Source organism: Pteropus vampyrus, unplaced genomic scaffold, assembly GCF_000151845.1.
Source record: "Pteropus vampyrus isolate Shadow unplaced genomic scaffold, Pvam_2.0 Scaffold336, whole genome shotgun sequence".
NCBI classification, from domain to species: domain Eukaryota; kingdom Metazoa; phylum Chordata; class Mammalia; order Chiroptera; family Pteropodidae; genus Pteropus; species Pteropus vampyrus.
Window position 1 is genome coordinate 2,434,010 of NW_011889117.1, and position 26,222 is coordinate 2,460,231.

At 39.7% G+C, this 26,222-nt stretch overlaps 1 protein-coding gene and 1 non-coding gene across 6 annotated transcripts in view; one reads left to right on the forward strand and one right to left on the reverse strand.

The window, feature by feature from the left end:
• Positions 1-106, reverse strand: LOC111730827. Its single transcript, XR_002776839.1, has one exon. It is a non-coding gene; the product is annotated as a U6 spliceosomal RNA (small nuclear RNA).
• A 1,406-nt stretch (positions 107-1,512) lies between these two features.
• The window catches only part of PHF20 (PHD finger protein 20), a 106,316-nt gene continuing 81,606 nt past the window's right edge, over positions 1,513-26,222 (forward strand). For 3 of the 5 annotated variants that reach the window (XM_011378353.2, XM_023522263.1, XM_023522264.1), the window contains exons 1-2: positions 1,513-1,625; positions 17,414-17,528. In XM_011378353.2, the coding sequence (XP_011376655.1) occupies positions 17,446-17,528 (83 nt within the window). In that variant the 5' untranslated portion in view covers positions 1,513-1,625; positions 17,414-17,445. Of the gene's footprint in view, positions 1,626-2,451; positions 2,542-17,413; positions 17,529-26,222 lie in introns of all 5 variants that reach the window. The other 2 variants (XM_011378354.2, XM_023522266.1) reach the window with 2 other exon arrangements.

Below are 26,222 nucleotides of genomic sequence, written 5' to 3' on the forward strand. Positions count from 1 at the left end.
TTTTATGTGGAGCGTTTCTCTAATTTGCATGTAATCCTTGGGCAGGAGCCACACAAATCTTCTCTGTGTGTTACAATTTTTGTATATGTGCTGCCAAAGTGAGCACAGCTGAAACTTTTGTCCCTGGTTTCCCAGAACCTCTTCCTAAGCACTGTCCTCTGACTTACTTCAGCTGAGGTAAGTCTCCAGCCCTGAGCACCTCTCCTACAGTCTCAGGACAAAGAAAAATATACCAATATTCTCTTTCCTTTCATTACTTCCCCAGATACACACTTAGCATATATTTTTCATCAAGTTCTGACAATTCAGTAGGTATAAAGAGTCCCTAACTCAAATTCCAGAAATAGACAAATACAACCAAGAGAAATAATAAACTATGTTAAGTGCTCTGTTGAAAACTGAAGTGATAAGGTAGAGAGTAATTGCCATGGGAGAGGTGTGTGATTGAGGGAAGCACTTCTAGATGATGTAGCCAAAGAAAGTCTCAATGAGAAGACAGAAACCTGCATGATGAAGAATCACCTTTGCAACAGTCTATTTAATGGCCCAGCAGCTGTAGAGAGCTTGGAAAGAACCATAGGAACTGACAGAAAGTCAGTGTGGCTAGAGGATGAGCAAGAGTGGAGAATACAGATAGACTGGTTATTTTAAGCTGGGAAGTGACATGATTACATTTATGTTTTCAGGAGTGTAATCTGGCTGCTGTGTCACCTTTCCAATGTAAAATAAAGTTGTTATTGTCCTCATAAATTACCTACGTTTAGCATTTCTCCTAGGGACTTTCCAAGTCTCATTGGGAAAACATCTTAGAACCTTTTGAGGAGGCTGCAACTCCCATCATGGCCCCTGGGAAATCACATGGGCAATTGGAATCCTAGGAGTTAATGAGGCAAAGTGGAGGAGGGGTAAGTACAAAGGCCCTGAGGGGAAAGGAACCTGGCTTGTTTGAGTACTTGAAAGAGGCTGAGAAATGGGGAAGCTGGATGTGTTAGAATGTGAGAGGTAGTTTAGGTCCAGACTTTCAAGAGCCTGGTAGTTAAGCTTACAGCAAAGATTTAGATCTTAATCGGAAGAACAGTGGGAAACAGGCTTTGAGCTGTGGATGCCTGTGATTTTATTTGCGTTTTGAAAAGCTCCCACTATCTGTGTGTTAAGAATGTATTGGAAGATGGAAGAGTAATGGGCTGATAGAGACCACCATCATTTAGGAGAGAAGTGATGGTGGCTTAGACCCGGGTGTTGGCAGTGGGATGGAGAGAAGTGGGAGGTTCGAGATGCATTTGGGAGGCAAAATTAACAGGGGATGGATAGTGTTTAGTCCTGAGCTTCGTGTGATCTCAGCGGTTGCGGGTGAGTGGTACTTGGAGCTCGGGATCAGGGCTCCCGCGGGTTCCCGCGCGTCAGGGCAGTGGGCGTAGCTCTCCTGAGCCGTCGCCTCGGTGATCGGGTAGGGCGGGGCCGAGGGCGGGGCAGCTGGGGCCTGCGTCACTCGGTGGTGGCGAGGGTGCGTGTGTGTGGGGGGCGGGGGATACGCTGGGCGCGTCCCGAGGGTCACGTGGTGCACAGCACGCAGAGTCCTTCTGTCGGTTGGTCCTGGAGCGGCGCAGCCGGAGCGGGGCTGTGAGGTGAGCTCGCGGTGAGGCGCGGCGAGGCGAAGCCGGCTGGCCGAAGCCGGGTAGGGGCGGGCCGGCGTCGGGCGCGCGCTGTGCGGGCGGGGACCGTGGCGGACGCTACCGCTGCTCCGGTCCCCTGACCGGCCCCGCTCCCCGCCTGGCCGGTCTCGCCCAGCCCGGAGGGAGGCCCGGGGACCGCTGCTGAGAGCGTGGCGGGCGTGCGAGCGGTGTCCAATCCCCAGTGCCGCCCCCAGGAGTGACGGCGGCCTCGGCCAATCAACTCCGCCCGAGGGGGCTGGGCCGGGGGTGCGGGCCCGGGGCGCGGAGCTGGCCTGTTGGGGGTGGGGGTAAGCGCTAGGGCCAGATCCTTATCTGTGTGGCCCCTGAGAACTCTACCACCAGCCCTTGCTGTTCGCTTGTGGTTTGGGAACGCGTTTTTTTTAAATTGACTCTTTTACCCTATTCTGGGGAGCACACCCCTTTCTTAAGACCCCGACTGTGGGAGTGTCCCCTTTTTCTAGTTTTGAAAATATGGCTGGCGGACCCCGTTTCTTAAGTTCCAGCTCTGGGATTTTATCTCAGTTTCCAAAGTCCCCCCAGGCAGATGTACCCCGTTCTTAGGCCCCCCCAAACTGGGAGGACACTTCCTTTTTCCAGCCTTCAGTCTGAGCAAGACTCCCTTTCAAATTTGGGTGTCCACCCCATTAACGAGCCTCTCACATCTGGGATGCAGTAACCAAAGTTTTGGGGTACTTACATGTCTACAAATCCAAGGAAGAACCCCTTTTCCAGGCCCCAAGTCTGGCAACATGCTTTCCAGAATTTCTTAAATTTACAGGCCACTTCCTTTCCCCCAACCCTTCAAATCTGGAGTGCACCTCATATCCAGAGACAACCGAAAATGAGATCCAAATCCTGAAGTTTAAAGGTACATATTTGCCATGACACAAGGGAATACACTGCTTTTTCCAGTCACCTTTTTCATGAATTCCCCAAATCGAACTACCTTATTTCCTGGAGGAAACTCATTTTCATGTCCGAGAGTGTATTTGTACTCCTAAATGTACAGAATGCACTCCTTTTGGTTACACAGTTCTCAGGGTGCAACCACTTTTCCTGATGCTTCTTAAATCTGGGAGGACACACCTTTTTTCTGAGTCCTCTCATTCCCAGAGGATGGTGCATGGTTCTTGAATTTTTCTGCCATCCAAGACATTTTCTTTTCCTCAGTTTCCTTCCCTTTTTGGAACCCCATTTCCCTTTAGATGCTCTCCCTGTTTGGTCAGTGCACCCATTTCCTCCTCTTCCTTTGATGAATAGGTATTTTTAGCACAGCACTTTCTCTGCTTCTTTGGCCTTTTTTTCTGAGCACACTTTCCTCCAGTCAGTCACACCTGAATTCCCCTCCTAAAGGGGTGCCTGCATGTTTTCTTTCCTGTATCTACTTTATCTTATATTTTTCTACTAACTGGAATTCTCTCTTGGCTTGCCCTATCCCCAGGCATTTTTCTGGTTTCGAACTCTCTTTGGACACTTCTCTACTTCTTGGTGGTAATAGATATTTCCCTCTTTCCTTCCCCTGGCGCTGGAGATGGCCTCAAGTCCAGGACTGCCCGATGCCTCAAGCGCTGGATTTAAACTGGGAAGGAATCCCCTCTCATGCTTTGGTTATTCACAGGACTCTTAATCCTCTTGGTGGTTGGCTTCCTATAACATTCTGCTTAGATGGGTACTGTTTTCTCCTTTTATTTCCCTCAAGATTCTTCTAGTCTTTTAGCTCATAAGATTCCTCCCTACACTGGCTTTCTTTTCTCAGGTAAAGAGGTCATTTGGAGAAATCTCTTAGTCACTCTTTTTGTTCTTGTCCATGGGATGCAGATGGGAGAAGGATACTTATCTATCATCCCCTCACATGTATCTGTCAAGCCTTGCTCCCAACCCCCACCTTAAAATCCACAAATATCTGGGCCCTCTTCTCTCTTAAGAGCCTCTCAGTAAGTTCTTTTGTATTTCCCTCTGCCTTTCCAGATCTTACTCAGGGCTGATCAGCCTGAACCCCTAACCAGATTAATTTCTCCACAGCTGGAATCCCAAGTGCTTACGGGATAGTGACACCTCTGACCTTTCTCCCTTTTGGGAAATACTCGAGTGTGCAGCTGTTTGAGGCCTCAATAGGGGAGAGAGTTTGGGCCTGAGAAGCTACATTGGCAGGACAAGGCAGGAAAATACTGCATTTTTAGGACCACGTCCTTCTCAGTGTCATTTGGAGATTGGATGTTTGCCAAGCACCTGCTTCTAAGAGATGCTGGGGGATTTAATGATATTCCCAGGAACGTGTAGGAATTAATGGGGCTTGTGGAGAATTGTTTTGAACCCAGTGTTGGCACTTGGATAAAATTAACCATTATTGTATTTTCAGAACAACTAAGCTGTTTTATATTTCGTGTTCAAGAAAGCCTTAGAGCTAAGTTGTGTTATTTCAGGAAGTGAAATAGATCCCACATTTAGATCATTTGGTCATTAGTAAGTATCAAATTCATTAAAAAACATTGGAAATCTGTCTAAGAAGGACCTAATAAAATGTGGTATACAGGAAGCGAACAGGTACTTTGTCTCTTTATTTGCCTGTTTGCTACTTTATCTATGTACTGCTATGTACAGTGCACCCTTAAAGTATTCTACACCACTGCTTCTCAAACTTAAATGTGCATATAAATCATTTTGGGGGAAGTCTTGCTCAAATGCTGATTCCGATCCAGTAAGTGTAGGGTGGGGCCCGAGCATCTGCATTTCTAACTTTCAAGTGATGCTAATATTATTGAAACACACTTTGAATAGTGAGGTTCTATGCACAAAACCAAAGCTTTCTCTTTGAAAATAGGAAAGTGGTGGTTAGCTTTATGCTGGGGTATTATTTTCCATTTTCTTTCCATCCAGACACATCCCTTAAAGTTTGTACAAGGCATGGCTGCCTTCTGAGGACTATTAGTTGTACTTGATTACAGTTATTCTAGCATTTAGCTTTTAAAACTATGGCTAAAACTTCTCCAGGAGTTTGATTTCTGTGTATTTTTTTTCAAATTTAAATGCCTAAATATTTCTTGCTTAAATATGAACATAATTCTTGACATAGAATCATTCTGGTAAATACTTCATAGCTGATAATAATCAACTAGCTTGTCTTGCTGCTTCCTCACCTGCCATCCTACCCTGGGTAGAGAGTATGACATACCCCAAGTCAGCAGCGTCACAGGTGTTGGAATTTCCAAGGAGTCCTTGGTTTTCTAGGTCCTGGAAATGGGCCAAGGAAAGGCAGGTGCCTGGACCTTGAACGGAAGCTGCCGGCTTATCTCTGTATGGGAGCTTCGTGAAGGTGAATGCTAGTTGGTAGATGATGAAAATTGTGCCTTATGATGATTCTTTCCCTTGTACCCACATCTCTAATCTATTTCTAAGTCTTGGTGGGTTTTTCCTTGCTAAATGTCTTAGGTCGTCTGTACCTATTTCCCTGGCTGTTACCTGTCATGGCCCTTTTCCAGCATGATCCTATTCTGGGCCCTAATCAGGACAAACCTGAATGACTAGACTATTTTGTGTCCTTGCCTTCCTCCCTCCCCCATCCCTCACATGAATGTCAGATTCTCTTCAATAACGGATTTGGTCTGCATTTGGCTCTAGTCCCAGCTCTTCCACTCACTGTGAGACCTCAGACAAGTCATTTAATGCTACTGGGCCTCATTCTCCCCATTTATAAAGTATGGGGCTGATTATCTCCAAGGTCTGTGCTGCTCTGGGTCTTTGTCAGTACCTTGCTTAGAAACCCAGTGTCTGGGAGCTTGTAGCAGATCTGATTTCCTTCACGTGCTCTGTTGGGCAGGCTGCCAATCATTCTCTTGTCCGAGTCACTTCTGCCACTGTCTTTTTCTAGCCGAGGCAGCCAGCTTGTCTTTACACCCAACTTCAGCATTCTTCTGCCTCCATGTCCTCTGCCAGTTACATGCTTTATTTCATTCAAAACTATCTAAATTTCTCAAGGAAGTCTTTCTTGAATTCTCCAAACAACGTTAGCTCCTTCCTTGAACCACTAAGAGGGAATCTGAATCTACATACATGTTTATTTGTAATTTTTTTTATCTGATGTGTATTTAAAAAATGTTTTCTTTTCCTCCTCACCCAAGTTTTCTTTTTTGCTTTGAATTAGCAGGATGGGTAGAATGAAATTCAAGAAGAAGCAGGTAATTTGCCTTTGGCTGGAGTTGGGGAAAGTGATATGTAATGCTTTTAGCCCTCTTCTCCTAAGGTCTTCCATATCTATGGGGAGTCAACTACCTGGTACTTCTTGGATTTTAAAGGTGCTTAAGTTTTCTATCAGAAATTCTAAAGTATATCCTAAGTGAAAACATTTAAAAATTACTTCCAAGTGCTTTTCCTCCTAGGAACATACTCAGCCACAAGTATGTCATTGCTAAGGACAATGATAAGAAATCTAAATTTTGAGTAATCTCATCAGTGAGTAAAAGTAAGTCATTTGAGCACATCTAATTATACTCAAAGGCAGTTGCTGATGCTGCCCAGAAATTGGGGCTTAAAGGTATATATAACTTCCAACCCCCCTCCCTCATTTTTCTAAGATGTGTTGGGGGGGAGTTTACATTTTTCTTGATAAACATTTTTTAAACCAAAATGATTACTTAGAACCTCCTTGGTTAGATTGTAAACTTAGAGATAAAAGGGAGAATGCTGTCCTTGCTCATCACTCTCAGCAACTGTGCCTTTCAGATTGTTGACTAACCTTAGGGTAACCTGTGGAAAATTGACACTCTGATTTGTAATGATGCTGTGATAACTTTGCTAGATCTTGGGCTAGGTATCCAGCTGTGCTTTGCCTTCTTTGGCCCAATATTGGAAGCAATGAGCTTGCAGAAATCTTATAAAACTTTAGGAGCCTGGTATGAGTCACCAAGCATAAATAGTGTAGTTGTGTGCAAGGAATGTGGTGCCTGAATCAGTGGACTTTGGGAAAGGAGGGAGAGTAGGGGCCTGTGGAAGCATTTAAAATGATGGTTTTATTCGATGAGAGCTTATCCCATGTCAGAAACATAATCCTGGGATTTAAAAGGCATCTTAGATGACTATTTGGGTTCTCTCTGTCCTAGTAGAGACCTGATTTTCAAGAGGTCTCTTTTCCACGTGGAAAAGGCACATGGCTAGGTGGATTGATATGCCTTCTCTTGCTTCCACAGGTGCACAGGTTTCGGAATTTATACGTTGTGGAAACCTGGCCTAGAAATGTGGGCATTTTACAATAATAATAACTATAGCCAGCAGTTTTTGGAGTACTCTATTGGATTTTATTGAATCTTTACAATTTATCTATTATCCTCCTCTAATGGCTGAGGGAACTGAGATTAAGTAACTTGTTCAAGGTCATCTGGCTAATAGATGAGTCTAGGTTTCTTCGGCTGCAGTCCTGGTGCTCTCACATCTTCCTTTCTACAGCTGCCTTAACGATCCCCACCCCCAGGTTTGAAAAAGTCACTTTAATCACAATATCAAACAGGCGGCAGCCTGAAACCCGGGACTGAGGAACTGCTGAGAGAAGGGGTGGCTTTTTCCCCTCACCCCAGATTTCATTCCTCACCATGCAGACATCTTTTAATTGTAGAAGCCCCTTTCCCAGCTCCGGCTGCCTTGCCTTTCTCCCTTTCTTGAGACTCCTGGGCATGGATGGTTTGGGCTGCTTGACTGTTCCTTTGTCCCATGGAGTAGTGAATGCTCTCCAATATGCTCTGATGAATAGGAAATCGGTCATGCTGTGATCTCTATGAGAATTATACATCTGCAATTCAGAAAAGCCAGATAGTTAAAGAGGCTACCTTTTGTGTCCAGGCTGCATGGTATGTGGTGGTTAGAACCAGGATTGGAGGCAGAATGCCTGAGTTTGAATTCCAACATCTGCCGCTCTCTTGGAGTTACATGTAGCTTGGGCATGTAGCTTAAACCTCTTAGGCCTCTTACTGTGGTGTAGACATTGGAGGTAGACGTTCAGTGTGGCAAGTTACTTAGCCTGTTTGAACCTGTGCACACACTCAAGTGTCATCGTATCTGCCTCCCATAGATCATTGGAAGTATCAGTAAATGTTAGCCTTTTCCTACATTTCTTAGTCTATACAATGAGAATAAGAAAACCTAACTCATAAGGTTAACATAATGTGGTGAATTGTGAAGAGTTGAGATATGTTACCATTATTTTTGTTTTATTCCTCTTACAAGGTGTTTGTAAAATCTCTTCATGGATCTTGTTAGTTTGTATTTCATCCGTAACTATATTAGCAGCGTTTGTAAGAGAGAAAAACACTTACATTTTTTTCCCACATTTTCACACTTAACAACTTAACAGTACTCTTTTCATATCATTAGTGTTTAGATATCCCAAAGGTGTTATTTTTTAAAGCAGTGTAAGTGTAGTGGGTTTTGGAGGAGGTCCTATTTCTCAAATCTCAGCTCCTCCACCTAGCTGGTGACTATGGGCAAATTACTTGCTCTAAGCCTCCTTTCCCTCTTCTGTAAAGTGGGATAATATTGCCAACTTCTCCGCATTGTTAGGAGTGAGATATTAGTCAAGGATTTAGTGTGTGGTGAAGACTCAGTAAATGTTAGCCCTTTCCTGGTATTAATAATAAAGGCCAGGATAAAAGTTAATATTTAAGAATAAAGTTAAAGCTGAAACTTAATGGATTTCATTAACCAATGTCACCATAAAAAAAATAAATAAATAAAAGCAAAAAAGAGAATAAGGTAATTAATGTATTGACTATTAAATAATTTATCTTTAAAATCCCACATGCAGTGAAAGAGTTTTAAAGATAAGTAAAGGTAATTCAGGAAAATGTCTTTGGAGGCCCCATGGAGTAATGACTACATTTCCAGATTGTTTTCTTTTGTAATATAGTGATACTTCAATTAAAGAATCCTGTAAGAACAGCTTAGTCAGGTATGTTTAAAAAAAGACACCTTCCCTAAAAGGAACCCACACAAACCCACTCCAGAGCTACCGATATTTATAAACTAGAGCCTCCCTGTGACTGAAAAAGTGACTGAAAAAAAATGAATATAGCTCTTCTTCGGCCCTAAGGGTAAAATTATGGCCTGTCTTCAGGTGCCTAATTCCCTGTGCTTTGCCTTCTGCCCCCTGTCTCCAAGGAGTTATAACAGTTCCTACGAAAGAGCTTCTGCATGATTGTCTCCTGGAATCCCTACATCTCTCCAGGGGTGGGTATTGGTCTCTTTCCTGTTTTTATTTCCATTTTGCCAGTGAGGAAGCTGAGGTTATCACTAACAAGCATCTGACTGCCATGGGCACTGCTTGTTGGTTGATGGGGTGCCTAGAAGGAGTACAGTGCCTAGGGAGAGATGGACTCAGAAACAGGCAATTTCAGCATAGAGTGCTGAACGTTGTGGCCCAGAGGGCAGTGGGAGAATATTGAAGTGGCCCGTGACCCAGTGAGCCTTTCAGGGAGGTGCTGACGGTTGAGCCCAATCCTGAAGGACCAGAGGAAGCAGCTCGTTTGAGCAAAGGTCTGGAGATTGGAACTGTGAGGAGTCTGGATGTGAGGGCTCTAAGAGCAGTGATAACCTTGAGAGTTTATTGTGTGCTAGAGTCTGTGCTTAGTCATTTTTATCTTCACAATGCCTATATGAAGGTATGAAGTAGGTATTGGTACTTTTTCTGTTTCACAGATCAGGAGCCTGAGGCTCAGAAAGGAAATGACTTGTATAAGGCTATTTGGAAAATGATGGAGCTGAGATCCGAACTCAGGCAGTCTCACTCCAGAGTTCTGGCTCATATCTACTGTGTGCCGCTGCCCCTCTGCTGAGCTTCCCTGCTTCCTTCCTTTTAAGCTCCCATTGAGTTTGATTTGGTCATAATGGCTGACTCACTGATGCCACACTGCATAGCTTGAATTTGGTTCTGTAGGGAAACTATTGAACTGTTTTTTTTTTTAATTGCGATATCATTGACATATAACCTGAACTGTTTTAAACAGAGGCATCTTATGATCACATTTGTGTTTTAGAAATATTATAGTAGCAGTGAGGAAGATTAGCAACAGTAGTAGTTGACCAGAGTCAGACTACCTAGATTTAATTCCTTGCTCCAATACTTGCTAACTTTGTCGTTTGGGCAGCTTACTTTTTGAACCTTAGTTTTCTCATCTGTAAAATAGGAATAATTATAATCCTCATTACGAACTTATGAGGTACACACTAAAAGATGATGTATGTGTAAAGTACTTAGAATAGTGTCTGTCATAAACTAGGCAGTCAGAAAATGTTGTCTTAAAAGATAATATTGATTTGGATCTGGAGGGTGTGTCTGGAGGCTTTGAGCTCCATGAGAGCTGTTACAGTAATTGGATTAGAACTGATTGGGGTGGGGGTTGCTGAACTTGGCAACCACTCAGCAATGAGAGACACCTAGAAGTAGGTGTTAGGAAGAGTGGGAAGCAAGAGCAGTGCCTGAGTTTCTAGTTTGGCACATTGGCTAGTCTTGGGGCTTTTAAGCTGTGATGGGGAGAAAAGGAGAAGGAACTTTTAAGGGTAAGATGATCAGCTTAGTGAGATTGAGCATTGTGCCAAAGGTCATTCAGCAAATATATTCTGGAGCCAAGCCTGGGCACTAGGCTCTTTCTGCTGTTTCTGGGACTATCCACTGACTTAACCAACTCATTCTCATTATTTTGAAATGAGTAAACTCAATCTCTGCTGTCTGTCTGAATTTTAATTTGGAAGGAAAAGCTGGGTTCTTGGAGAAAGCATTTCAAGTATCTGGGAAGAGGGTAAGGGAAATTTTTTTTTGCCTATTTCCTCCCTTCTTCCCTGACTCTCTCCTCCCCTTTGCTTCCTTCCTTAGCCCCTCAAATAAAAGAGGCTAATTCAGCTCTTCTGGTGTGACCTGGGATAGGTCCTGAAGGAATGGAAAAGGTCTTTGCTTTAGACCTAGTCTTTCTTCTAAGTCCTTGAATCTTGAGGATGATGGTGGAGAGGTCCATGCACCTCTTTGAATCAACTTATTACTTCCCTAGGATTAAATATATGCTCTTTATGTTCTTTAGTGTATTGGATACTATGTTAGTATTTCATAATAATAATGACTAATCACTTGTGTTTGATGTCCTTTTTGCTAGTACTACTACTATTACACAACCATTTTATCACTAATACTAAATATTTAGTGTTTATTGTGCTAAGCACTTGACATCCATTATCTGACTCATTCCTCACAATAACCCCAGGAGATAGGAGTTATTAATCTCATTTTATAGATGGGCAAACAGAAGGAGACTCAGTGATTTTTTTTCATCTTTACTCATCCACCAATGAATGGAGCCAGGATTGGCCAGAATCTAAGTCTAAAACCCATCTGTACTCCCATCCCTAAGCACTCCCTGGCCTTCCTCCAAGACAGAACTTTGGCAGAGTCCCCTTGGAAGCTTCCTCCTGTGAGACTTAGGTGTCACTGGACCTGCTGATATTGTTTATGCTTTTCTGGGACAGCAGGGAGAATCTCCAACTCTTAGGCTCAGGGCATTGGAGGAAAGGGGAGCCCATTCCCGTCTGAGGCACCGTGCCTCTCGGAATTTGCTTCTGCCTAGAATTCTCTTCCCCTAGATCTTCACATCGTTGTCTTCTTGTCTGCTGAGATCTCAGCTCCTGAGTTCTTTTTATCAGCCTTATCTAAAATGGTCCCCCCACTTCACTGGTTTACATTATTTTGTTGTCATTGTTGTTGTTTTTTTCCCCACAGTACTTATTCTGCCAGAAATTAGCTGATTTGTGTATGTATTTATTTTGTGTTTGCTTGCCTTCCCTACTAGAGAGCAGAGTTGGGGTTGTCTCATTTTCTGGTATCTATCTATAGCACATAGCAGGCACTCAATAACTATTGGATGAAGGAGGCCTAAAGATTTAAACAGGTCCTTCACTTAAAGGGTCCCTCAACTGAAAGGGAGTTGCATTAAGTTTAAAAGGCACCATCACCCTTTAATGGAGGTTGAATGCAATCCTGGTAGTAAGCATTATTAGGTTATCATAAAGCCTGCTCTGTAGTTTCTGGTGATTGACATTCTTTTTTTGTGTCCCAGAGTTTGTTTTCCCCTAACTTGGTCCCAGAGCTGAAATGTCTTGTTTCATACCCATCTATCACTTTAATTCTTTATTACTTTGAGCCCTCAGTCCCTTCTCCCAGAGCACAATAGGGTTGCTGAGGGCCAGACCTCCAGTTACCATGGCTACAGTATTCTTTCACCTCGCGCCCCCCCCCAAAACCCCAAGAGTTCTTATCGGTATATCATTAACCGTAAATGTATTATGAATTCAGAAAATTCTGCCATTTTTGAGTACCTATTTTGTGCTAGAAAAATGGGGGCTTTGCAGATTTTTTCTCAGTGAATCCTTATAATTAATAAGATCTCAAGACAGGGACCATTAATCCTCATTTGATGAGTTAGGAAGAAGTCAAAGATGTTTACCATGTAAACATGTGGTTAAGAATTTGGAGCTTGGAGCCTACAGGCCTAGATTCAAATACTGGCTCAAGCCCTTACTACATAGGTGTCCTGGGGCAGAGGTCCCCAAGCCCCAGGCTGCAGACGCAGTAAGATCTGTGTAGGGACTAGCTAGCTAAGCTTCATCTATATTTGCAGCCTTTGAGCTAGCATCACTGCCTCAGCTCTATCTCAGATCATCAGGCATTAGATTCTCATAGGAGCACAGGTCCCTGGTGCCAAAAAGGTTGGAGACCACTGTCCTAGGGTGTCCCTAATTTTTATTTGTTCCTCTGTTTTCTAATCTTTACAATGAAGATTAATAATAGTACTTACCTCTGTGGTTGTAAGGATTACATGACTTAATATATATAGAGTTAGCTGTTATCATTATAAATTTTTTTTTTGTAGATCTCGTTGGTCTGCATAGGGTATTTGATATCTGCTGTCCTTATGTAAGGTTAGTTCACATCCTTGTCATTTTAGTAGCTTTCTTAATTTCATTTATTAGGCATCTGTTGAGTGCCATTCCTTCCCTAATGGAGCTTTTAGTGTAGTCCCACTTACATTAAGTTATGCTTAAATATTTTCTTGTTCTTAAACATGTGAACTATATCTAATTTCCTCAGAATTATATGTAAATAACCATTGCTTTTTCCTTGTTTTCACAAATTATTGATTTATTTTTAAACTTATTTATTTAAATTAGTTTCAAGTGTACATTGGTTAGACATCTACGTAGTTTTTAAAAACTTATTTAAATTAGTTTCAAGTATACAAATGATTTATTTTTATCCTGGGCTGTATTCTGCGGATTGAAATTACTGAGTCCAAGTGTATAAGCAGTTTTGCAGCTTGCTCCTTGCTTCTAGATTGAGATGTAAAAAGATGGCTGTAGTCAGGGCTCTAGGCAGTGGTTCAAGTATTCTAGTTTCTCCACAGCTGGACCAGTTTTAGGTTTTGTCCTTTCTGCTTGTTATATAATGGTGTGATAATTCTGACACAACATTTGAAAAGTGTCCAATTGCTTAATCTTCTTGTATTCAAATTGTATTTATCTCTAAAGGCATGAATATAAGCATAACAACGACTTGGGTAGGGGAAAGAAGGGCCTTTGAGAACGATTTTTTGTCTGCCTCTCTGGGAAAATCCTATTACTTATGGTAAGAAGTTATGTCTCCTGCCTCAGAGGACCTTGAAAGTTGCGAGCCCCTCTGTACCTCATTTTCCTTCTGCACCTGTTTCCTTTCTTTACCATGGGGGCATCACATTTGGTCCTAATACATCATTTAGTGGTTGTGAAGATCCAGTAAGATAGTGTAAGAATGAAAGGACTTTTGCATGTTTATTTTAAATTAATTTATTAATTAATTTTTATTTAAAATTTTTTTTTAGTTTTACAAATCTGATGAAGGCCCAGTGGGATATACATTTGGGAAGATGCTCCACATATGGCCTGGAAGGCTCTTCCTGAGAGAGGCCACTTCTTAGCTGGGACTTTTGCATGTTTAAATAATGTTTTTAAAAAATATAAAGAAGTAATCCAAAATTAAAATCTTACCAAACTACATAATTCTCAGAAGTGCATTCTTAAGTTTAGAGAATGCTAACAATACAGAACGATAAAAAATGGAAAGTCAAATTTTCAGGCTCCATTTCTCTCATTTAAAGGAACTACTTAAGACAGTTTCTTAGTTTCTTCCACGAAATAATTTTATATATATGCTATAATAGATCTGCCTATATTTATGTCTGTTTGTTTATGTGAAAAGGATAATACCATACACGTGCCTCTACACCATGCCTTTTTTACTTGACATATCTTGCAGATGGCTTTACATTTGCATCTGCAGATTGCCATTATTTCTTTTAATAGCTGTATATCATTCTGTTGTATAGATGAACCCTTATTCGTTTAACTAGACCTCTTTTGGTGGACAGTTTAGCTGCAGAAATTGCAAAATTAAATTGATTATCCTTACAGGCATTTTGGCACACTCTGGGAGATATATCCGTAGGATGAGTTACTGGCAGTGGGCCTGCTGGGTGGCAGGTATGTACATTTTTGTGAATAGTTCCAAGTTTCCTCTAGAAAAGCTTTTCCAGTTTCTATGTCTACCAACAATATATAAGCAGGCTCTTTTCTCCTCATCTCTGTAAACACTGGATGTCCTACCTATCTGAGAAGGGAAAATTTGTTATTTTGATTTTCTTTAATTTAGTGTGAGGTATGTGGATATAATATCACATGCTTATTAGGCTTTTGTCTTATTCCTGCCCTCCCCACCACCCCTTCTCGGTAATCTGCCAGTTCTTACACTTTGCCCATTTTTAAGTGAGTTGTTTGGCTTTTTTGTTCTTGGTTTGTATGAACTCTTTGTTAATAAAGGAAGTTAGCTCTTTGTCATATGTGTTGCAGTTATTTTCTCCTAGTTTGTCATTTGTTAAAGTACCCTTTAAACTGTGTTACCCAGTGTACAGTTAAAGCTTTCATTATCATTGATACAGGGGCATTGACTGCAAATACTGTATTTAAAGAAATAAACTAGGCTCTCTGTCTCCTTTGTAGCAAGCAGGGTCCCATTGTAGGGAAATTTGAATGTAAAAGAGCAATTTGAAGTCCTGCCAAGGTCTTTAAAATGGAATCCTATATAAATAGAGTGCATCAGATTTTTTCCTAGTTTTTCTCAATGTCCTTATTGAACATATTCCCTTTCCCCCTTATTCTGGAAGCTGGAGATTTTGGGAAGAAAAGCTAAGGCCCTGAAGAATGGATAAGTTTAAAGCAATAGAATGTTAGACTTCTTGTATCTTGAGAGAAATTTGTGTTTAAAACTAAATATGAGTAGTAAAAATGTACTTCTTAAGTAATTTTTTTTTTTTTTTTAAATTCCTGCTTCTGTCTTGAACTCTTTTTTTCCTTAGCAGGTGTTGTCAAAATAAATTGAGACTTTCAGATGATTTCCTGGTGTCCTTCTTCTTGCCCTTTGTTAGAGTTTGTTCATCTCTTCTCAGTATTTATGTTTGTATTCCTGGGTGGACTGGAGTTGGATTTTTTATTCCCAGAACAATGTTTTACTGATAGTACTCACTAATGATTTGCTGAATGAATTAATGTGAAATAAAAAAACCCCCAAACCTACCATTCCAGGGATGGTAGATTGGGGATGGGTCATGAAAGCCAGATTAGTCTTTAGTCTTGTTCTGTGTAATACCAGAGAATGATACTTAAAACAAGTGGGTCAGAGTTAAAAATGAAACAGGTTTTAGTTCATGATAAGGAAAACTTTCTGACAGTTCAGCCTCAAAAGGAATTGGTTGTCTTGAGCCACTGGGAACAATTTGCTCATCTTCATTCATTCACTGCCTTGCTCCCACACTCCTGTATTTTAATGGAAAGTCTCCTGGGGTACCCCAGGGGGAAGTTGTGCAGTGAAAGTATTAATTCGGAAATCAAGCAGATCTGGGCTTTTGTTCTGGGGCCTGACATTTAGCACCTGAACCTTAGCCAAATTATGTTAAGCCTAATTTCCTCACTTGTGATAGTACAATTATTAATAGTTACTAATTATATAGTCCTTACTTTGTACTAGCCCTGTGCTCCTTAACGGGATTATCTTATTTAATCCTCTCACACCCACTGCCTGCAGATAGGTACTATTATTATCACCATCCCCATTTTCTGGTAGCTTAGTGAGTGTTCAGTGCCACTCTGCTTTTCTTCTTCTTTGGGATCACTTTTTTTTATAATCTGGGAGGCCAACTATTAATATTACTTGATGTGCATGAGGTCAGAGATAAAAAGACAATTCAATATAGTATTTTGGGCATGCCAGAATGAAGACTTTTCTACTGATTGGATTTACTTTTACCAGATTTGATATCTTATTTTTCTGTAGAGTTAAGTAAAGCCAGTCATACCTCTGACTTCCTCCCCTAGGGCCCATGTGAAAACCCCTACTTTAACATAGCTTTTCAGTTTATTGGGTTTCAGCTTCTTTAATTACAACTGTCAACTATTCCTGCCTTAGTTTGATTTGCTTTGTGCATTCCCCGATATCAGCCCCTCAGAATGGGTTGTTTAATGACTAGCTCATCCTACACATTACATATTATTTTTGTTATGGAAAATTTCTGTTGTGAAAAACTTTATAGATTTAGGAAACTGTTTAAGAGGAAAAGAACAATCATCTATAACCTGTTTTTTTCTTCTATTTTTTTTTAAAGTGCACGTGAGTTTTAATGTGAGCTCAAAGTGGTGTAATTTTGTATCCTGTCTTTTCATGTAATATATTGTAAACAGATTCTTCCTAAGATGTGATGGTATTACACATAAGATATGATGACCCACTTCTGTGTTTTCCACATTCATCCACTGCCAAGATTGTGTTCCTGGTATGAGGCAGATGTTGCCCTGGCAGTGTTCTGGCATTGCTTGGGCATTAGAGTCTGTTAAGATCCAAAGTTTAGTGGGAGAGAATTTAGTGAGGGGTAGCCTGCTGTATAGAGGTGGCCTGCTCCAGTGCCTTGAGAACTCAAGAGTGGCTCCATCTCCATCAAAACCACCAGTAGCTCCTAAAGATAGAATTTACTCATATAGAAAATGACCAACAGTCCTAGTACCGAAAGGCTCAATAAAGAATTATTTAGGAAAGAATAGAATTTACGAATGGATATGGGAAGTAGGAAATATAAATAGATCAAAGAAAGTATAACTACATCTTTTTTGTCCAGTCTTCTAAAAGTTGGGCCAGAAATCAGTGTCTCAGCTGTTGTTTGCTTCCTTTGTAGCACTTAACATTCATAGCAATTACAGCTTGCAGTTATTTATCTGTTTACTGGCTACATTTTGTCTTCCCCCAATGGATTGGAGGCTTCATGAGGGCAGGAACTGTGTCTCTTACTCTTGACTGTTTTCTTAAATAATCTCTCTGTAGGTATTTGTTGACTGCATCAGCAAATGATTAAATTTAATCCTGAGAACAATTGTTCTTGGATTTCTGTGGGGGGTGCCCCTCAGAGGTGAGTCCTTTCTCATAGTTCCAAAGACTACAGGATGCTGCATAATAGTGGAGGAACCAGTGGAGGGCACACCTGTGTTAGGATGAGGGCAGGAGTGGAAAGGGCACAGACAGAGTTTCCTGGAGCTTTGTGTTTTGAATAATGCCTGTTTGTCTTTTATGTGTAGTGAATGATGCTACACTCTGGGCAGACTTTGCCTAAGTTTCATAAATATTTAATTGGCTTTTTCAGGAGAATAAAGGCAGCCCCGTTGATGACTGAAAATGACAAAGCATCCACCTAACAGACGAGGAATCAGCTTTGAAGTGGGAGCCCAGTTGGAAGCCCGGGACCGATTAAAAAACTGGTACTTTTACATTTTTCTGTTAATTAAATCCCTTCAGTAAAGGACTTTTGCCAGCACTGATAAAGAGGGGTAGCCTGGGCTTTTCTTTAGTGTTTTCCTTCTCCCTGACTCTTGGAAGGCGGAAGTTTCTGGCCGTGGGAATGTCCTTTCTCTTTGGTGCAAGGGTCCCTTTGTCAAGGGGACCATTCTGTGACCCCTTGTTCATAGTCATTTTCCCTTCTGCCTTTTCATCTGAAGGAGTTATGAGAAAAGGAAGTGCGAGTGGCTACAGGGAAGGGAAGAGTTAATAGTGGCAGCTCTTGTGTTCTTGGCTGCCTGTCTGGAAGAAGAGAGGAGTGAAAGATAGGGATAGAAGAGTGAAGAAGAGGAGTTGGATCAGAACATTTCACGGGTTGCTAGAAAACCCCTCCTGTTTTCTGGGTGTGTTGTGTGGTTGAAATTTAGTCATATTGTAGGGGTGATTAAATTCAGAAGCTAAGGGATTGTAGACTTTGTCATTGACTTGTGACCTCACTGGTAATTAGCCGTTTTGAACATCAGCTTTATCTATAAATACGGGTAATAGTAATTTCGATCTCAGACTTTTTTTCTGAGAATCAAGTTATAGATAATGTGGAGAAAGGCCCTAGAAACTGTAAAATGATGGTGGTTGTTGAGGACATTCTAGAATTTGGTTATTTGTTAATGCTCAAGGTGAAAGTGGGGGTTTCAGAATTCAGACCTTTCTAAGTTTTCGTAAGAACAGTATTGCTCTTTGGCGGGGCGGTTATCTCAAAATAGGCTGACCCGTTCCCGCAGTGTAAGAAGAGAAGACAGAAGGAGAAGCAAGAAAATCGCTGGGACAGAAAATGTCTCTGTTGCCTTTTGGGTCTGGGAGATTTGATATAAAAATTAGAGACACTTTGAACACCTAGTTGTTTTTAGGTCGTTTGTATTATCTATAATTATTATTTTTTGGTTTCCCTCAGTACTTTTAAAGGCAGCTTTAATAAAGGGAAAATTCTTTTTAAATTTGGAAAAAAATTAAAATATAAAAAAAGTAAAAAGTACAGCTCATGATAAACTTTGTTCTTATCACTCAGAATTAATATTAACATTTTTGTTTTATTTATATTTTTAAAAATAAAAGACATAAAACATTTCTGATATAGTGGAAGTACCTTTTATACCCTTCCCAAATCAGTTCTTCTCTTGCATCCCTTAGAGGCAACAAACATCCTGAATTTAGTTATCTCCTTTCTGTCCATGTTTTTACATTTTTACCATATATGTGTATCTATAAATAATTTCTTTTGGGTATTTCTAAAAAATTCATATGAGTGATATATTGTTTCTTTTCTGTACCTCATGTTTTTATGATTTACCTAGATTGATATATAAGATATTCATCCTAACTTCAGTACAAAGTCCACCATATGACTGTACCATATTTTGTTTATCCAGTCTCCTACTGATGGACATTTAGATTTTAATTTTGACTTATGCATGGTGTGACTGTGAATATCTCTGTAAATGTTTCTTTGTGCATATGTGCCAAGAATGTTTCTAGGACAGTGGCTTTCAGATGTTTTTGGCCACAACCTATATAGTAAGAAATATATTTTAAGTTCAGTATGGCATCTGCCCATACATACATATAAGTTTAACTGAAGCAAAAATCTTATGGAACAGTTTTTAACCTTATTACATGCATTACATTCTAATATTTTTCTTCTATGTTGTGGGTATGTTTCTTTAACATACAAAAATGCTGGTCAAGAAGAATTAATTTGATTTTACAGTCGACTAATGGCCGAATTGCAGTTTGATAAGCCCTGTTCCAGTGAATTTGTTGAATACTAGTATATGCATTTTCAGTTTTACTGGAAACTGCCAAGTCGATTTCCAAAATGCTTCTGCTAAATTATATTCCCACCAGTAGTACATAAAACATCCTGTTTTTCCACATCCTTACCAACCTTTGCCTTCGACAGACTCTGGTTTTGGCAATCTTTATTGTTGGTTGTGAAACTTTCACAATTAGTGTAGTAACTGATCAGACAAGGATTATCAATGGATGCTAAAATCATTACCTAAATGATGTGGGGGGTAGCAGGATATTGACACATACCAAAGTGTTCCCAAAAATTACTTAATACTTTCACAGGGAAAAATATACCTTTAAAATGGTGAGTGATGATGGTCTTTACCTTATCCAGGTGATATAAGAAATAGTGAGATGACCTAGGTTTGTGTTCCTGGATGTGATGCAGTGTGAAACACAGCGTTACCTTTGAAACATTATGCAAAAAAAAAAAAAAGTTTAATCAAAATGTAGACCTAACTTCAGTTTATAGGAAATATAAGAGAATATATGAAACAAGTGAAACTCACCATGAGAAAACAATATTACCTACCAGAATGTGGAATGTTTTACAGAACAACTGTTCAGAACTCTTGAAAATAAAAAATGCCATGAAGAGGGAAAGAGTAGGGAGGAGAAAATTTTCATGGAATAAAAGCAACTAAAGAGACATAAAAACAAAAATGTAATGTTCAAACTTCTGGTTGAATGTCAATATTGGAAAAAGATATTCTGTTTTATTAGCTGATGTTCATCTGTGAGAAGAGTTTTTTCCTTTTTAAGGATCACTAAGGACTCAGATTATTCAATGTGGTGTTGTAGTCAATTACATTCATTATTCTCTTTGGTGCTAAAATTATCCCAAATTTGGCCAGTGGGAGGTCCTTTAAATCAGCTTCTTTGTTTTTTTGACACGCTCATATTAGTTCTTGAGCATTTTCTTGTTTTCTGGCACTACTAGCAGTCCCAGATTTATCTTGCATATGTTCTACTCCAGACCCTGGAGTCCTCCATTTCTTCAAAGAGGCCTGGATCTTTTTAGTTGCAAGTGGTATACAGAAATTAGGCTCTGGGCACTGGGTGTGTTTATTGCTTTGAGAATCTTTTCTTTTAAGCCTTTTTCAGTGAATGAACTAATAAATTACTTGAAAAATTGTGAGTTCATTTTGATATTTAAAACTTGAATGTTTTTAAAAACATTTTGATATTACAAAACTTAAATGTTTTGTAATTTATATTTTTATTTTTGCCTTTTATATTGAAAATCTTTGTTCCTAATCACACTATTAACTTGTTTCACTTTCCATTGTTCAAAGTTACAGTACCAATATTACTGCTAACAAATCTGCTGAGTGAAGTTTAAGATTTTCTTGACATTGAAAAAAATATACATGTGTCCAAGGATAAATTATAACTAATTTGTATATTTAATTTATGTTATAAATTAAATAAGAGTCCAAATTAAATAAATAATGATAAATTCCTTTTTAATACTCTTACAGTATTCTACATTTAAAATTATTTTCTAATATACATACAGTAAATTTCCCCCTTTTTTGGTGTGCGTACCTATGAGTTTTAACACATAGGTTAACACACATAACAAAATACAGAGCCCTTCAAAGAATTCTCTCATGCTACACCTTTGCCAGTCTATAATTTATTTGATTTCATCATTTTGTGTATTTGTTTTTCTGTCTTCCCCACTAGAATACAATCTTAGTGAGGTCTAGTGTGTTAGATTGGATTCTCCAAGAAGCAATGCAATTGATTTATTTTGAAACCACCTGTAGGTGGAAATGGGGAGTGAGGTGAAGAGGCTGAGAGAGCTATCAGACTACCTTGCAAGTCTGACCCCTGTGGAGAGAAAAGGAATGCAGCAGTAAGTATCCCACTACAGTGCAGTTCTCTGAAAGTTTTAGCGAAGGAGATGGAGAGTCCCTCAAGTCACAGTTGTTGTCAAAAGAGTCTTGTCTCCTAGAAGAGCTTTGTCTTAGTATCCCTACTTACTTAGTCATCGGCTGGGAGTAGTGTTGAGATGGCACAGAGGTGGTGATGGGTTTAAAGCTGCTGCAGCTGCGGTCAGTTACTAGCCACTCATAAGGATGTGGTAGGTGTATTTTCAAGGTAGCTGCAAGTGGGCTATTTTGTTTACTGATATATCTATAGTGCCTTAAAATTGCACATGGCATATAATAAGTACTCAGAAAGAATATTTGTGGACCGAGTTCCAAGTGATTGTAGGAAAACATTTTCTAGGTGGTTTTGATTACTTACATCTTAAGCCTGAGGGAAAAAAATATTTTTTAATATTGCAGATTCAATAACAGTTATGTAAAGGAATGACTATGTCAGGTTCTCCCATATGCAGTTCTCCATTAAATCTTCTCAACAAGCTATCAGGTTGTTTACTTTTAGATAAATGGGAGAAGAAACTGAGGCTCACATAAATGAAAGTCCTTTGTCTCAAATTTTGTAGCTGGTGGGTGGTAGAGCTGGGATTTGCACTTCTGTTGATCTGACTCCAAAGGCTGCCATGTCTCCCAATTAAGTGATTCCTTTCCCTGGTGATATTTTTCTGGGTGCTCTTCCATATTTTCTTGATTTGCTGCCAGTTGCAAAAATAAACAAACAAACAAAAACAAAACCCAAAGGCATGAAAAGGGTTAAAATATCTTTCAAAACCCAAATGGCAGTAGAAGTGTATGGACACAAATGTGACCCAGATTGTGCAAGTGAGTTTATAATAGGTCTGTATTTTTTATTTATTTTGTCTGTGTTGCTTGAAGAGAAGCGTAGTTTTTTTCCTCAGTAACAGGATACAGAACACCTAATATATTCCTGTTTAACTACAATAGCAATCACAGTTAACATTTATCAGAGATATGCTGTGTCAGGACAAATCTAATTGCTTTAATTGCGTTACTTGGGCAATCTCATTTAATCCCCATAGCAAGTCCATTTGGACCTGAAGCTCAGAGGTAAGGTGACTTGCCCAAGGCACAGATTAATCACTGATGAATCTAAAACTTGGTTCTGTTTGATGACAGTGTTCTGTGTACTTTACCAGAATTTATTTGTGAATCATTCAAGCCAGTTTTTCTTCAAGAGTCCCAAAGAAATCATGCAATTAGGATTTTAATTTTTTTAGAGAGGGGAGTTTGTAAAATACAGATTTGGATTTTCTGTGGCAATCGTTAGTTCTCTAAGTATCTCACTAAATAGACTGGAATAGTGGTAAGAAGCCATGTTCTAATTTTGGACCTACCACTTTGGGGTGAATTTTCCACAAAGCCTTTTCTTACTCCATAGACAAACCTACCTTCCCTCTTTACCTCCAGAGTAGTGTAGATGAACTGACTGTGTAACATGGGAGGAGAGGCTGCAGTTTCCTAGTAATACTTGGTGGATAGAATAGAAGCTGCTTGTTCTGCCGCCTTAGCCTTCTTCCTGTCATCTGTCAGGAGAGCACCATCTGCCCTAAACAGTAGGCCTGGCCTTTCCTGTTCTTGCTCTGAACACAGTGAAAAAAAGCCCCTTCTGTTTGTTACTTTCCTGACTCTTTGGCACGTTTTCACTACTTTGTTTCTATTTAAGTTGATCATGGTCTCCTTACATTTCTTTTACAGAGGCTTTTAAAACCTGAGTTTCATAATGCCCTTGGCATCTTTTCTAATTTTTTTTTTATTAGGATCATTTACATTGATGAAGTCTGAGTTCTTGGTTCATACTTCTTCACTTCTTGTATCATCATTTTTTTTTTTCCAGTAATTTTTCATTTCTAAGCTTTCTACATTCATGTGTTGAGCTGAGTGTCTTCTGTGATCAGGTGTTAATGCTAGACAGTGTGGAATGAAGAATAATTATATAGGTCTCTTAAAAAATTTAGAGGCCAGTGGGACATTTGGCTTTGGCTTTTAGCATTGCCAGCCAAGGATTGTTAATCATATATTCTTATGCTTATGTCTTTGCCAATAGCTCACATTTACTGAATGATTTACTCTGTGCCAGGCACAAGTCTAAAGGCTTTATATGTTATACCCCATTTAATCCTCACAACACTATGAGATCGTTATGCCCATTTTATTCACTAGCAAACAGAGGCACAGAACAGTTAAGTTGTCCAAAGTAGCACAGCTAGTAAGTGGTGGGTTTGAGATTTGAATTTGGATAGCCTAGCTTCCGATCATGACAAGGTATGATGGCTTTGATCCCCATGCTGTGTTCTGTACCTAGGAAGGAGAGTAAAGTCCGTGAAATTAATTATATCATGAGATGATATTTACACATGTACAAACTCCTCAGGGAGAACAATTAATTTTACGTGTGGGAGTTTCAGAAGGCATCACAAAGATGACTTGATGCCAAGTCATTCATTCAGTGCTAGATGCTGGAGATAGAGTAGTGATTAGGACGGACATAGTCCTCGATCTTAGGAGCCGACATTCCAATGGATGTAGATAGGCCATAAACAGATCAATAACTGTAAGGTTAGATGTTGATTTATGCTCAGAAAAGGAGTAAGTCTTGGTAAGTAGATAGGGAGTGACACTGTATGTGTATGAGGGGTGCTTTTTTATATAGAGGGTGCTTAGGGAAGGTCTGTCTGGCAAGGAGACATTTGAGTAGAGATCTGAAGCGAGGGAGTGATCCAGGTGAATATCCACGGGAAGAGGGTTCCAGGCAGAGGCAGCCAAGGCACAGAATGCTGGACATGTTCAAGCCACAGAAGATAGGTAAAGAGTGAGGGGCCAGAGGTGGGAAAGGAGTCCATAAATGTCAGCAGGAGGTTTAGACTTTATTCTAAATGTAATAGGAAGTCATTGAAAGATTTTAAACAGGGAAGTGACATTATCTGATTTCAGGTATTAAAAGTGGCTGTGGTTATTGTGTGTAGAATATACTGTAGACAGGCACAGAAAAAGGAAGAATCACAAGGAATCTTTTGTAGTAGTCTGGATTAAAGGTTGCTTGAACTAAAAAGCAGCGGTGGAGATGATGAGAAGTGATCAGTCGGTATTTTTTGAAGGTGCAGCTGACAGATTACTGATGATGTTATGAGAGACAGAGAAGAGTCAAGGATGACTCCAGGGGTTTTGATCTAAGAACTAATAAAATAAAAATGTAAGGTTTATTTGTTACAATTAATGAACCAAATATTGGTATTTTATTATTAACTAAAAGTTTATACTTTATTCATATTTCCTTAGCTTTCCCCTAATGTCCTTTTTTTTGTTCCAAGGTTCCATCCAGGATGCAGCATTACATTTAGTAGTCATGGCTGTCTCCTTAGGCTGCTTTTGGATGTGCCAGTTTCTAGATTTTTCTTGTTTTTGATGGTCTTTTATTTATTTCAATATGGACTCAGATATTTATTGTAGACTTTGAATACTACTTTATTTATTTATTTTTTGCTCCTGTTTCATTGGGAACTTGCTTTTTCAGTTGGCTCTTGTATCCTTTTGACATACTCTAATCATTGTGTGTGTGTAACACTTCCTTATTTCTGGCATTACAAAATATTCCAGGCTCATCTTGTATATTTCCTGCCTCAGTCCTAGAATCAACCATTTGTCTAAGGAGCCCTGGTTCCTTTATTTTTAAATTTATTTTTAAATTATAGTTGACATACAATGTTATATTAATTTCAGGCATATAACATAGTGATTAGACATTTATATGCCTTATGAAGTGATTGCCATGGTAAGCCTAATAACCATTTGTCACCATATATAGTCATTATTGTTGACTATATTCTCTATGCTGTATATTTATATCCCGTGACTTATTCTATAACTGGCAGTTTGCACTTCTTAGTCACCTTCACCTTTTCACCCTCCTCACCCTCTCTGGTTCCTTTTATTGGAAAATGATATTAGACCCTAGGATCTGGGAGCTAGGTGTGCTCCTTGCTACTGAGGGATAGTTGTTTCTAGGCTCTGGATTGATTATTTATTTATTTGGAAAAGATAACATCTGTATTGTTTTCTTCCCATTACAGTAGTAATATGTACTCATTTTAAAAACAACTAAGGGAGGTGAACACACAGTATAATTATATATATGCCTTACTGTTAAAACGTACAGCTGAAACTTACTGGATTTAAAAGAAAAAATTGAAAACAACAGCAACAGAACAGTCAAGTGTCACAAAACTCAACAGGCCAGAACCTTTGGAGCCCACTTTGAGCCTTATTAGCTCCTCTCTTCCACCCAATCATATAGTCAGTCAGCTAATCCTGTCAGATCTACCTGCAGAATCTAGCTTGACTCCAACACTGGCTGTCACTCCCACCTTACCTCCCTGGCCCAAGTCCCCGTCATGGATTTTCTGGACCCTGGAAATAGCCACCTAACTGGTCACCTGCATCCTTCTGGACTGTGCCTCTTCCTTAGGCTCTTTTATACTCAGCAGCCACTGTTAGTCCCTGTTTTTTTTTTAAAAACTTTTTTGCTATTTTCATGGCAGTTTACAGTTTTAAGGCATTGAATTAAGAAAGCAAAGATGTACTCTTCATTAAATTTTATTTTTGAAAAATCTTATTGAGGTATAATTTATATAAATCAGAGTGCAGAAATCTTACGTAGCTTGATGAACTTTTTTATATGTATACACCTGAGTAACCACCACCCAAATCAGAATATAGACATTTTGGGCACCTCAGAAGACCAATTTTTCTATACCCAGTCACACAGCTCCCTCCATTTCCAAGGGAACCACTGTTTGTGGTCATGCAGTTAAAGTGAGACCCATTAGCATGTTGAATGTATTTACCAGCCATAATCAGTTGCCTGGATGCAGAAGTGGAGAATACAATTTGATTTACATAGGATTGGTGTTTACCCAAGAA